The sequence below is a fragment of the Nipponia nippon genome, unplaced genomic scaffold (genome assembly GCF_047370975.1).
Source record: "Nipponia nippon isolate SJK-2023a ecotype South Korea unplaced genomic scaffold, ASM4737097v1 scaffold_7, whole genome shotgun sequence".
Lineage (NCBI taxonomy): Eukaryota > Metazoa > Chordata > Aves > Pelecaniformes > Threskiornithidae > Nipponia > Nipponia nippon.
Genome location: NW_028262391.1, coordinates 12,318,629 through 12,331,918, shown reverse-complemented (window position 1 = coordinate 12,331,918; position 13,290 = coordinate 12,318,629). Strand labels below are relative to the sequence as shown.

Below are 13,290 nucleotides of genomic sequence, written 5' to 3'. Positions count from 1 at the left end.
CAGAGACTACTGCCAGTCATGGTGACAGTGTGGTATCCTTGTGTGCTCTGGATCCATTTATTGATTCTTGCCTTATCCTTAGTTAGGTGCAGAACATCTGAGGTACAAATACTCCTTATGGTTGTGCAACTTGCCTGTTCAGGGCCACCACACTCCTGGGTTGTGCCCGGGTATAATGACGATACACATGAATAGTGAAAACGTCACGTGGCATTAAGGTACTGCCCTGCTTTGCCCCAGACTTGTTTCTGGAGAGCGTGAAGGGATTCCTTGAGGTGCTCTAATGAATTGTTTGAGCTTTCTCAAGAAATAAGAATTCCTACTTGTTAAAGCTCATTTTAAAAGCCATAAGCATCCCAGATGGACAGAGAGAGTTCATTCTCTTTGTAAATCTTAAAGCAAGGACAATCTCCTTTCCCTAAAAGGAGAATGTTATCTTAAACAAAACAAAAGTTGGTGCTTTTTGCAGAGCCTCTATTCTGTTATTTCAGAATGCTTTGTATGTAGTCTGTCTCTTGTTCTGCTTCCCAAGTAAATTTAAATCTTTTTTTTAATACTTAAAAAAATTTAGATACGGCGTAACAACTTGGCAAAATTCACACAGCATTTGAAATAAGATTAAAAGCCTGAGTTGAAATTTTATTCGTTCCCTTACGCAAATCTGCCTACCTTGTTTCTTTAAAACTATTTATGCCAAGTAACTTTCTTTACAGGGAAAAATGTTATCATGACTTTTGGTAACTATGTTGTCCTCCAACCCACAAAGACCATTATTTTCACTTCCCTTGGCAGAACCAGTCTCTGAGAATATGCAAGATTAGGAATACTTTTCTTCAACCCCAGTTTCCATTATTTTTTAATAATGGTTGTATTAGTCCCCTGTGCTGTACCATGAAAACTGTTCATCATTGAACTTAGCTGCTCCCAGATTGTGGTCAGCTCTGGGCCACAGTAGTGCGCAGAGCCTTCCTTGATGTTACTGCTGTTTAGAAGTGTCACGAGGATGGACAGAGAGTTGTAGTGGAAGCACTTCTGCCTGTTATAAAATGTTGTGCGGAATGAAATAGTTGGAGGAAACCAGCTCTTACTTTTTGTGTGTCCATGTTCATTTATCTACAGAATATAGAATCACGGTTGAAAGTGTCATTGCCCAGTGATCTTGGAGCAGCTCTCACCGATGGTGTTGTTCTGTGCCATTTAGCTAATCACGTGCGTCCCCGATCTGTTCCCAGCATTCATGTCCCCTCACCTGCTGTTGTAAGTATGTAATAATGACAGTGTTTTGTAGGTGTCTAAAATAACATCCAACAAAGTTCTGTAATCCAGACAAATGCTAAATTCAGCATTCTCCTCTGTGAATGTACATGACAAAAAATAACGATCTCTTCTGTCTAAAAAAAGTCTATAGCTTCATTAAAAGAAATTATATTTGGGTTTGTTTCATTTAAATGAAGTTAATTCTGACACAGATTATAAGAAAATCTTAATGTTTTCAAGTCCTCTCTATGTTAACTCGAGAACTAGTGAAATAAGAGACAGTTCAGCATGAAAACTGAAATAGGATATTTCAAAAGATCAAAAGGTCCGTTAAGTTCAGGAGAACAGTAGGAAAATGCAACATTCTCTACAATGTTTAGGATCCCACTACACAAGACAGTGAAAATGGGCAGAGAAGCCAAGCTGATTCCTGTGTCCATTTCACAGCACTAAAAATTCCTCTGCTTAGGAATTTTAGCAGAGCACACTTGAGCTACTTGGAGAACAGCATCTCCTGGAACAAAACAAATCCAGTCATACCTTTGTGATAACAGGAAAAAAGGTGGTGTATCTGGGGACTGTTTAGAGCAAGAAAGGAAGCACACAGAGAAGTTTGAAAATTTCTGAAGTTCTTTTTCTTACTCTGCCTAAATGCAGTGTCTCTGGAAAGCAATGAAGATGATCTATTTCTGGGTGCATAACTGTGTGTCATGTAGGGAAAGCACAGAATTAGAGAAAGGTCAAGAACTGTGAAATAACGACAGATTATTTACCTAATCTGTATTTGTGGAAGTCAGAAAGTTCAGTGAAAATATTTAGGGTCAGCTACTTAAAAGTGGTATGGAGAGGCAGATTGCTTGTTCTGCATCTTTAAATTGTATGAATAAGGAAGAAAACCTGAAGGCTGTTTCTGGGGGAAGTTGTTGAAACATGGATGTTGTGTGTGCTTTTCCTTATTTTAGAGTCAGTCTTTGTGTTGGTTGGAATTTGAACTGGCACTTACAGGGCTGCCTGCTATATCATTGTGGTTCCTCTCCCTTGGACTTAATGTGAACAAGCAGTCGTCTTCATTATTTTGAGAACGATTGAACTGGACACGCCAAGATTTTAGGCAGATTGTGGAATCATTAAGAGAAAAGGCATACAGCCGCTATTGAGAAGACTTGCGTCATTGAGAATATCTTTTCAGTGGCCTGGTTTTATGTGCTGTTGAATATTCCATGTCAGGAACTAAATCATGGCTTTGTCATATAAATCCCAAGGAAGAGGCAGCCTTTAGCTGCATGGCTCCAGGAGCAGAAGAGGCATCATGTCATTCCTCAGTCACAATGTGATCTTTGTATTCCCTTCATCCTTCGGGAGAAAGAAGTCAGCGCTAGCTTTTAACCTGCTTTCTTGGTGGGGAAATACGGCAAATTGAGGGGACGGAGCAGAAACCCCATCACTTACGAGAAAGTATTGAACCCACAGAGGCCGCTGCCTGCTGCTGCATAGACTGTGGGTAGCTTGTTCAAAGGAGCAGGAAGCTTGTGTCTCTTCAACCAGAAAAGAATAAGCTTCAAGAATAGAAACAAGACAGAGCCTGTGCCGTGGTATGTCTGTATAGAGGTGTGAAAGCTAACCATAGAAAAAAGCTTGCTTGAAAAAATGCCAGTAAGTGCAACTCAAACAGCTACATCACGCACATCTACAAGAGGCTTACAAGCAGCAAGCTTCAATTCCAGTTTTCTTCCGTTATTTTCCAGTTTCACCTAGCCGCCTTTTTTTATCTCTTTGTTAATTGAAATATAGTTTGATATTTATATATTTTTGTATTACAGTAATCCAGAACAGACTCCAGATTGCTTCATATCATGAAATTGCTCTGAAATCACAGCATGGAAGCCATGCATGTTTGTTTCCTTCAAAATATATTTTTAAAATTATCATACTGTAGTCACTAAAAGTGTTAGCCAGTTTTGTATAACACCTTGTGTATAAATATTGCACAGCTTAGAACTGTCTTTTTTTGAAAACATCCAGCACTCATAAATTAGCTTTTCATAAAATAGCTTTGAAATTTGGGCTTGCTTTTTTAAAGAAAAGCAAACTACAACAGAGCCTGCTTTGAATTAGATAAGCTTATGTCAGTGCGGTATGTTTTTGGCAAAGAGATTTATTAAGAGTTTTATTTAAATAAAAAATAAAGATCTTTTAAAATCCTGCCAATTAAAAACACTGTATGCCTGCCTCCTTTACTTCTTTGCAGCCTAAACTTACGATGGCAAAATGCAGACGAAACGTGGAGAATTTCTTGGAAGCTTGCAGAAGGATTGGAGTGCCTCAGGTACCTATTTCTACTATCCTGATATAATGTTTCAGCTGCAGTTTTGTATGATGCTTCAGAAAATAAAAACTTCTTTGAAAGATTTGATGACAACAAAATTTTTAAAAGTTTTGAAGGTTCAGGTATAAATTATGTCTGGCAGTAAAGATCAGACTTACCTTGTATCGTCTTCCAGAGCAAAATGAAGTCAGATGTAGTTTATCAGAGGTCTGAGTCACTTACTGCTGTCCCTCAGATTAATAATAGCTGATGCAATTCGAGTCTGCCTTTAGAATTGCAAGGTATTTCTATAAAAACAATCACATTTTCTCAAGATTAGATACTTGACAACTTAAAAGTGGGATAAAATTTGTATGATGTTTTGTATGTGTTATTTTTATCCCGAAGCTTTTCACGTTCCTTCAGAATAATTCTCTTACGTGAACGTCTTTACTGTCTTACCAACCAGTTGCAGTATTATTGGCCCTTCCCTGATGGTAGCTATCTTTGCATAGATCCTAATTCTTTTGTTATGTATCAATGGTAGAAGTCTATCTTCTGGTATTCCTTGTCCTCTTTTGAAACTTGGAAGAGCTAGGAGGTGGGAACATATAAAATAGTCCATCTGAGTCCAGTTATCCTGTTTTATGCTTTCCTGTCCTTTCCACTTTGTCTTATTCAGCAGCTGTCTCAGTTCAAATAGTTTTGATAACATCATGTTTTTCTTAATTTTTCTTCTAGTGCATTAATTGATTTGGTTTCTTACACTGCTAAGCATTAGTGTTTCTGTTGTAGGTGCTGCTCTCTTTCTTTTGTATTGTGAAAGGGAAAAGTAGACCCAGTGACTCATTTCCCAGCTATTTCTAAAAGCAATGTTCTCGAGTCAGTCGTGCAGTATTTTCTGGTGTTTTCAGATAGCTTCACTTGCAGGCATTTGAGCCATTGGGATTTTAGGATAGGATATTTACTGAGCTGCCTGGCAATTTCACATGACTCAGTGGTGAATTGCATTGGAACATGGTAGGGAGTCTGTAAGTAATCGTTAGTACTTTGAGATCTTGCACTGTTTTGGTCCCCTAAGAAACTTCAGACTTTTACTCCCGGCAGAACGGCACAATATAAATTGGTCTGGGGCAAAATTGTTCAATTCCATCCCAGCTTCCCTATTTATAGCTCCCTCAAATATGAAGATGTAATTTTTACGGGATTGCAGTACAGAGCAGATCACTGAAATGACCCACATTTAAAAGCAAACAAAAAAGCCACTCAAGAAAAAGTCCCCTATAGATCCAGTCTGCTACATCTGCTACACCTACTATCTAGGACCCTCCTGTTTTTCTCATCTTTCTTGCTTTAATGTGAAAGAGTTCAAGGAGAGTGTCTCTGGGGAAACTTACTGAAATACGCCCACCTGAACTCTAAAGTTGCTCTCACGTGTCTACATTACATATCTACTGAGATGTGAACGTAAGATATCTGTATGCAAGAATGGCATGGCAGCCTAGTGTATTTTTCTGGAAAAGATGCCTGCAGGTATTTCCTTTCATTTAAATTCTAATTACAAAAATAAAAGGCTTTCTGAAAGTATGGATCTATGTAGAAATACTTACCTTCTAAGAGGAAGGCTACTTTTAGAAAATGCTAATTACAGGCACCACAGTGGAGCAGCTATTTCTGTAGGATTTTGCTAGTTAAAGCCCTTGCGTCAAAAGAAACCAACAGTTGAACAGATGGATATGTGCATCTAGATTTCACTGATTTACAGCAGTTACCTGTGTGAAAGGGAGGGAAAAGATGCACAGTGGGAATAGTTACAGAACACGTAAACTCTAATTAGTAATAGATATTTCTGCAGGATACTGCATGCAAGCATCAGTTACACATAAATAATTCCTTGTCCTACTGTTTTCATTAACTAAGATACATGTGGAGACTTATCTTTGGTGAGTGCTTAGTGCCAACAGCATCTCAGAAACCTGTAGCCTCTTCATTTCCCCCAGAGAAAAATGGTTTTCACTAAGGCATGTGTAAACTACTATGTTTTTAACAACAAAGAATAGTTACATGTTTAAGCTGTACAGGTGACACGCACCTCACTGAACACTAAATATGTGCATTGAGTGAGTTCTTTGCAATGGGAGTCTTGCAGATTCCTTGATGAGAATTAACCAGCTGTGATACGCTTCTCGAACATGTAGGTGATATCTGAGATGTCTGATGACTGACTGCTTCGTGGATGTTGCTGTGGCTAACTGACTGACCTTTTTTTTCTGTCTGTTTTCCCTTCCTGCTCACACACTCTGGACAGGACAATCTTTGTTCCCCTTCTGACATTCTTCAGCTAAACCTCAGCGTTAAAAGAACAGTTGAGACTCTTCTTTCCCTGGGGACAGATTCAGAAGAATCCAGTCTTGTCTCCCTTTCCATTCAGCTCTGGGGCTTTGTGGTGTTTTACTGTACTCTAATGCTAACGCTCTGTATGTTCTATCGCTGGGTCTTTTTTCTCTAGCTGAAAGACAGTGGTGCTGCTTCCTCCCTCCATCACTCCGGTGCTTGGGAAAGGATTTTGTTTTTTGTCGAGACTGTGTGTATGAAGTGCTTTCTTTCCCACTGGTGGGACAGAGGTGACAAGTACGATGTGTAAGCACATCGGTGCACCCACACGACCGCCTGTGACATAATTCACATTTGTATTTGCTGTGTCCATATTTAGCAGACATAATGCTTTTACAAGGGAGGAAGTGCTGTCTGTGGGCTAGAGCAAGGGACTGAGGTTAGGGTGCATGCTATAGTCTGCTGACGAGTGATGTAGTACTGGGAAAACTGCATTGTCAGTTTGTGCCTCAGTTTCCCCATCTGTATAATGGGAATTGCACCCACTTGGGTAAATTGCTTCAGGATTATCTGATGAAAAATGTTAAAGAATGAAAAGTATTTTTTTCAACATCAGTGTTCTTGATTAGATCTCACAGTCTTAGGAGACATGGTCTGGTAAGTTTTGCCCACAGGACTTTGTTACCGATATTTTTTTCTTAGCCCACATCCCTTGTCCTGCTTCTGAGAGCATTTAATTTCTCATATTTGTAGACTCTGGTGTATTAGTCTATCAGATGCCACAGAATGTCATAGCACTCTACTGTGCTCTGGATAAAACCTCACAAAAACTTCTTGAGTTGCCACTTGATTGTGGGCGCCCCAACCCGTGCTTGTTTCGTGCTTATTCCCTCCTTATCCTGTCATTTTCAGAAACCTTTGTGTCATACAATTGCAGAAATGTAAGTCCCGGCTGCACGATCGCTCTTCACTGGTTTACAAAACTCAGGTAGTCTTCCATAAAGGTTCAAAGCTTTTTCCTCCCCAGGAAAAGCATCCTGGTGCTTTAATGCTTTAATGTCTCAGGGACACCTCAGAACTTCAGGGCACTCCCCCCGTGATGTGTAAAAGACCATGTCTCCTCAGAGTGTAGATTGATTCAGGGAACTCTGCTCAGAGACCAGTGACAGGTAAGTGTTAAGTAAAATGGCTGTTCCAAATGTGTTTTCAATAAATTTCTGTTATATCTGAAAATACTGTAAATGGCTTGTAAGCCCAGTTTCAGCAGTGTTAGCATTCCGACCTTAACCTGGCAACAATTCTGAAGCACAGTTTAAGATACACAGGAGTTTAGTTGCAAATGTGGTCAGTACCAGTAAAAATGTGTTATGTGGACATGGATCTCACAAGCTCTTGTAACATAAAGTGAGTATTTAACACAGGAGCAAGGAGAGGAGTTGACGCCCTCTTTCCAAATCACACACAGTGTTCTGTCCAAGCAAAACATTTTTGAGGAAAGAAGGGACCTTTGACAGGGGGAGATTGTTTTATTTTTAAATAAGCTATTTTTGCACTGCTTACTGGTATGAACTAAAATGAACTCAGTTCCTATGTTTCTTAACTTCTTCCAATGAACACTGTGATAAAAACTGCAAGGGGTTTTAAACTAACAGTGCCTTCCAGTTTTTAAATTTTGTTTGTCGTGACTGTCTGTGGTATGGAGTCATTCCAAAGCTTTTCCCCTTGCATACATAAGAAAAAAGATAAGGCATGTTTGCTCAAGTTTATAAGTATTTTCTCAAAAAGCACACTTTTTTCAAAATAACATAAATTTGCTGGAAGAAAAATGTATTTCAGCCTGATCATATGGCTTACTGTGAGAATTTCAGTCTGGGTTCATTTGTTTTCCCTCCACTCTGAGCTGTGCGGGAGGAGCGTTGGCTGCCACTGTTTATGCTGAAGGATTTTCTTTAACATCAAAAATCAGTAAAGATTCAAAAAGTGGAGAAACGCAGGTTGCTGTGGAAATAACACGTGAAAAATAATCTCTGTAGCTCTATAGGAAGGACGCACTTGGGTTATTTTGTACAGATACAGAGAACTGTTGGACATGTATCCTGACTGTTGTGGAGTGAGGATGGCCAGGATGTGCTAAGGACTTATGTAGGACGAGGCTTTAAATCCATCTTAGATTGAGAATAGCACAATTATTAATAAACACGTTGAAACCTCTTTTTGCATTTTGCGTATTACTCTTATTCCTTAGAATGATTTTGGAGGTAACCTGCTAAGTGGGTGTACTTCTGGAAGACAAATAAGTGGCAGTGACTCACACATAACACAGGGTGAATATTTGCCTATAAATATACTGTCGATTTCTCATTGCCTTGAACAGGAGAAATGGCATTTCTGCATTTATGATCAACATTATTTCAGTCACACACAGAAGCAAGTCTTTTTTTTTTTTTTTCCTTTTTCTTCCATAAAACAACTTGTGCTTTCTGCTTTTTTCGTGCCTTCCAAGGAATTTTTGTAATGATGGAGATCAGCACATCCAAACAGACAGAAGGACTTCAGACGGGCAGCGTGTCTCATGAGATGAGAATTGCTTTTAAGTATGGCATTTCCTCTTAGGCTCGTTGCACGGTGTTTCCATTGCACACAGAAGTATTTCATTCTCTGCTTTAAAGCAGGTCTTTCCTCACGTTTGATAGCTAAACAGGCTTGCTACATGAGGAATCCCTCAAAAAGGCAGTTGTGTTTTGGAAAGGAATCCATGGTTCCTTTCCTGCTGTGTGTTGTAGCAAGGTCATCACGGTGAAGCAAAGCCTTTCCCCTCCTTAAGTTCATCTACTTTTGGTTTCATAAACTGCTGCCATTTCAGGCTGGGAGAGGTAGAGGACAATCTGCTATTCCCCACGTCTCCCACAATCCTTTTTCAAATTCTTATTTGTACAATTTTCTAATAAACAAACACAAGGATTACCCCAAGGCCTCCTCCTTTGAGTAGTCATGTTCACGGTTCTTTAGTCACAAGCAGAAGTTTCATTTCATAACCTGTGTGTGTGCTAGCTGTCCATAACATTTCATATTTCAGTCACCTTTTGCTTAATTTTTTTTTTCTTTTCAGTTGAGTGTTTTTCATCCATTTTGTTTTTGTCTTTTGTTTTGTTCCCCATTCAGGAGCAATTATGTTTGCCTCTACATATTTTAGAAGAGAAGGGTTTGACACAGGTAGCTGTGACTGTCCAGGCGCTCCTGGAGCTGGCACCCCCAAAGCAGCAGCAACTTCACCACTTGTCTGCTGTGTAAAGACCTCCGGGACCTTTTGGGTTACCTTGGCTAAGCAGAAGGACGTGAAGACTTACTGCCCATGCAGTGCATCCAAACACACACAGCTCTGTTCTAAGGAAATGAGTTTCCGTGATTCCTGACAGGAATGTTTTACTGCATTTCTCCATTTTTTTGGAGACCACAACAGTTTCCAATAACATTTTTATTATCAATATTTTTGGCCCTTATTTAAAAAAAATAGAGTTCATTGGGAGGAGGGCAGGGAATTCCAACGGCTGGCTGTTGGAGCCAGCTGTATAAACTGACCTTGTAGACTGAAGACACGGGTGTAGAGTTTGGAAAGCGATTCCTAGGGGAATTCATTTGTAAAAAAGGATGTTCCTGCAGTGGGCACATGGGGAAAGAAAGTTCTTTCCTTCCCCACAGGGTTCAAAGAAAGGGAATTTCTTTGCCTCCAAAGAACAATAGCTATTTCTATTATATATTAAAAAAATTGCAGCACACAATCTTAACCTGCAGTGTTTGATAACAGGGTCAAGCCTCATGCAGCTGTAACTTGTGTTGGCATGTCCTCATAACTTAAAATGTGAAGAAAAAAAACACAGATTAATTTTTTTTTTTTCCCAAGGGAAAAATTACTGCATGTTTTCTCTGCAAGAAACATCTTAGTAAAGGATACTAAACCGGAACTGTTCAAATTGTATTAATCACATCAGCGTTCACTAAGGGTTCACTTTCTGTTTGGGTTTTAACATGACTTTATCTGAAAATTTTTCCCACATCAGTGGAGGGAGATCTCCTGCCTCCTCTCACCTCCCCTTCTGCTCGTGTAGGGATGCGTTTGGTTACTCAGTACTTCCGTCAAATGATGACTGGAGGTCATCAAGAACCATGCGTGTATTTTCACTGCAGTGTGAAGAATTACAGCCTGCCATGCTAATCATTAGAAACCCATTATCAAATATTACGTTTATCGGGGCTGAAGCATCCCACGCAGATATGCCAGCACTGGTGAGTGTCCCAGCCACTGAGAAATTTACCATTTTAAGAACACAATTACTGAATTTCCGCAGGTGGGCTGCATGTTGCCAAAGCAGCAATCTGTTGCAAAAGGTAGCTTCTGTTTGTGGGTTTAACAAGGCTTTAATAAATAAAGCCTTTTATCATTGGAATTGATGTAGAGATGCACTGGTTTTACAGAACTACCATTACTTCCTTCCTCTTTCCTTAACATAAATAATGGAAATTCAATTTACAGGAACAGGAGAGGCAGCTGACAAGTTTTGCATTTTGCTGGAAAGTTGACCTGCAAAACACAGACTAGCTCTGTGTGCTCTGGTGCTAGTGACGAGGCCAAGCTCACTACCAGATCAGTTACAATAATTTCCCCCCCCCCCCCCAAAAAAGACCATGCAAAATCCAGTTCTCCACCCGTGCGGTTCCTTTGTTAGGTTTTGGCCAATTTAAAGCATCCCAGAATGTTATGCTGCTAATACATGGTGCATGGGGTCTGAGACCAGCTTCAGGCATCGGAGGTACTGCACCTGGGGATATATTTGAAGCAGAATACACCAAGAGGATTTCATGGGGATAAAGGAAGGAGAAGAAATGGGAACAGGCTAGCTGAAAGTCCTTTTTGCTGAAGTAAAACTGCCATGGGAACGCTGGCAAGGACTGGGCTTAGCTGGATTTTTTCCCCTTTTGATTTGCAGTTTTCTTTCCGCTCTGTTTTGCTTCGTGTATTTCTTTCATGGCCCGTTGTGGGGACTGTTGAATCCCTTATTGCTCATAATAATTCCATTTGCCTCTTATTGGCATTGCCTGATCACGTTGCAAATGGAGAAGAACACCTGAAGGGGGTATTTAAAACTGCACAGCTGAAAGGAGAAACCTTTTCATACTGCGTAAGTGCGTTGCCCTGAGCCCTGCAAGAAACGAAAATGCCGGTAGCTTGCAGTACACAGAGGAAGAGAGCAGCTCCATGCAGACAGACTTTCCTCCTGAAGTAGGTCTTGTGTTTCACTTAATTTCGCTTGCAAGGAGCGTTGGTAATTCTTAAAGGATTGCATAAAAGTGTCTGAAGTCTCTGCTGCAGTTTGCTGAGTGGAAGATCCTGCCACTCGCAGCCAACAGCACAGACCACAAGCGTTACTTGTACGTTTGTCTCTGCACATAATTTGAAAGATGGGGGGCACTGACTTCATCTTAGTTTTCAACATTAGGTCATTTGTATCATTACAGGGGCATGTTAACTTTTTAAATAATCCACGAAGGGCGTGCTATTAAATAGCCCCATTTTAAGAAAACCATTCCCTTCATGGAACTGTGAGGGTGTGGTGTTTGCTCCAGTCCAGCTTCCCGCACTTAGGGAAAATCAAACTTAACGGTATTCAGGTTGGTGGAAGTCTGACATTCCATTAATACTAGTTTTTAGGAATTAATGAGGTGGAGAGTTGAGCCTGAACTGCAAGAAGTGGCCGTTTCCTATCGCGCCTGGTTAACGGCTGCTCTTCCCTGCGAGCGGGGCGTACGCCCGGCGGCCGAGTTCACGTACAGAGCAATGGCTGGGCGGGCGCGTGTCCCCGCTAGCCCTCGCTCGGTTCTAAGCCAGGGTTCACCCTGGCAGTTCCCATGTATGTGGTCGTGTCAGTTTGACGTTCACAATCCTGTGTTTTCATGCTGGCAAACACTAAATCTAGGCCAGGTGTTTAGGACAAAAATCCAAACCTGAAGTTTCGTCATATGGTTTATTTAATGTATTATACCAAAAACAACTTCAGTTCTGTTTTGCAAAATGGATTGGTATTTTCCAGTGTATTTATGTGCAATTTTTGTTGTATCCCGTGAAAAGACTATTTTAAAGAAAACACGTATAAAATTCTGTTTTGCGTGTTAAAGCAAAGAGGCAATTGTCTTTCCTCTCCGGGGCATTTGTGTTGGAGGATGTGGGAGGAATCCATCGGAGCAGTTCGTGCTTGCCGGTGTTTATACACTGGCTCCATTGTGTCACCATCCTGCCTCCAACCGCGGCGAGCACTGAGCGGCGTTGGAGGCTCAGCGAGGTCACGGGCTCGCGGTCGCGCGGCAGGGGCGCCCGGCAGCCCCCGACGGCGTGGCGGGGTTTGGGTCTTCCCCCCTGTGAAGGGGGAGGCCTTCGGAAAGGCCCCGACCTCGGTGCCCTGCTTGAAAGAAATCAGAGACACCTTTTTACAGCGCCGAGAACGCCGCTGTCGTTCTTGGTAGCGACGCAATGGCAAATGGTATTTTTACCCTTTTATGACTATAAATGGTTCTTTGAAAAAATGTTTTAGAAACAGAGGACTTCTAAGGTGAAATTGGACATCTAAAAAATTCTTTTGTATAGATATTATGATGTTTTACAAAGCGATCTAATTTTGTTATTTCTGAAAACAGTGTAAACGTGTAATTAATAAAGGTTTTTAAAGCTTCATCCCATGCTGTACGTCTGTAAATACATTCCATGATTTCTGTTACATATAAATGTGTCCAAATATTGTATACTTTATTTTAAATTGCCTGCATTCTGCCAGTAGTGTGAACTTCTAGCACGTTGATAATATAAAAGGAAACCATGGGTAATTTGAAATAAAGTTTTAAAACTTCCATGAAGTACAGTATTCTTCTTGCTGTTTTTCTGTTGCATCAGTGCACGCCCCATCCTCTCTGTCGGGTGTGGGTTCCCGCTCCCCATCATCCCGCGTGGCAGTTAATGGACCCGGTGCGTTTCTCCAGTTCCCATCGTCAACCAGGATGGAACAATTCCAGGGGTTTTGCGCGCGTTCTGCAGCCACGTCCAAAGCTTTTTCCTGGGGATATTTTTAACCTTCCCCAGACACCGAGAAGCCATGATTTTGTACAAAATCCTTTGCTCCTCCCTCCCCGCCCCCTTTCTGGTTTTCCCCTTCTCAAAGTGAAGTGTACGTTCTAGGTTTGGGGAGGTTGCTGCTGCCGGGTGCCGGTGCTCCTTGCCGTTCTCGTCTTTTGCTTGGTTTTATCCTGTCTTGCGTTTGATCGGTAAAACTTGCACCCCTGCTTCGTGCCCTCACAGTATTTAAAAGGTTTGTTCCTATTAGCCAAATCGTTCGCCCCTCTTTTCTTCC

At 41.0% G+C, this 13,290-nt stretch overlaps 1 protein-coding gene across 16 annotated transcripts in view; it reads left to right on the top strand.

The window, feature by feature from the left end:
* The window catches only part of LRCH3 (leucine rich repeats and calponin homology domain containing 3), a 71,140-nt gene extending 58,520 nt beyond the window's left edge, over positions 1-12,620 (top strand). For 9 of the 16 annotated variants that reach the window (XM_087739505.1, XM_087739500.1, XM_087739501.1 and 6 more), the window contains 3 exons: positions 1,120-1,257; positions 3,506-3,583; positions 5,871-9,191. In XM_087739505.1, coding sequence (XP_087595631.1) covers positions 1,120-1,257; positions 3,506-3,583; positions 5,871-6,071 — 417 coding nt within the window. In that variant the 3' untranslated portion in view covers positions 6,072-9,191. The other 7 variants (XM_087739511.1, XM_087739509.1, XM_087739515.1 and 4 more) reach the window with 2 other exon arrangements.
* The last annotated feature ends 670 nt before the right edge of the window (positions 12,621-13,290 follow it).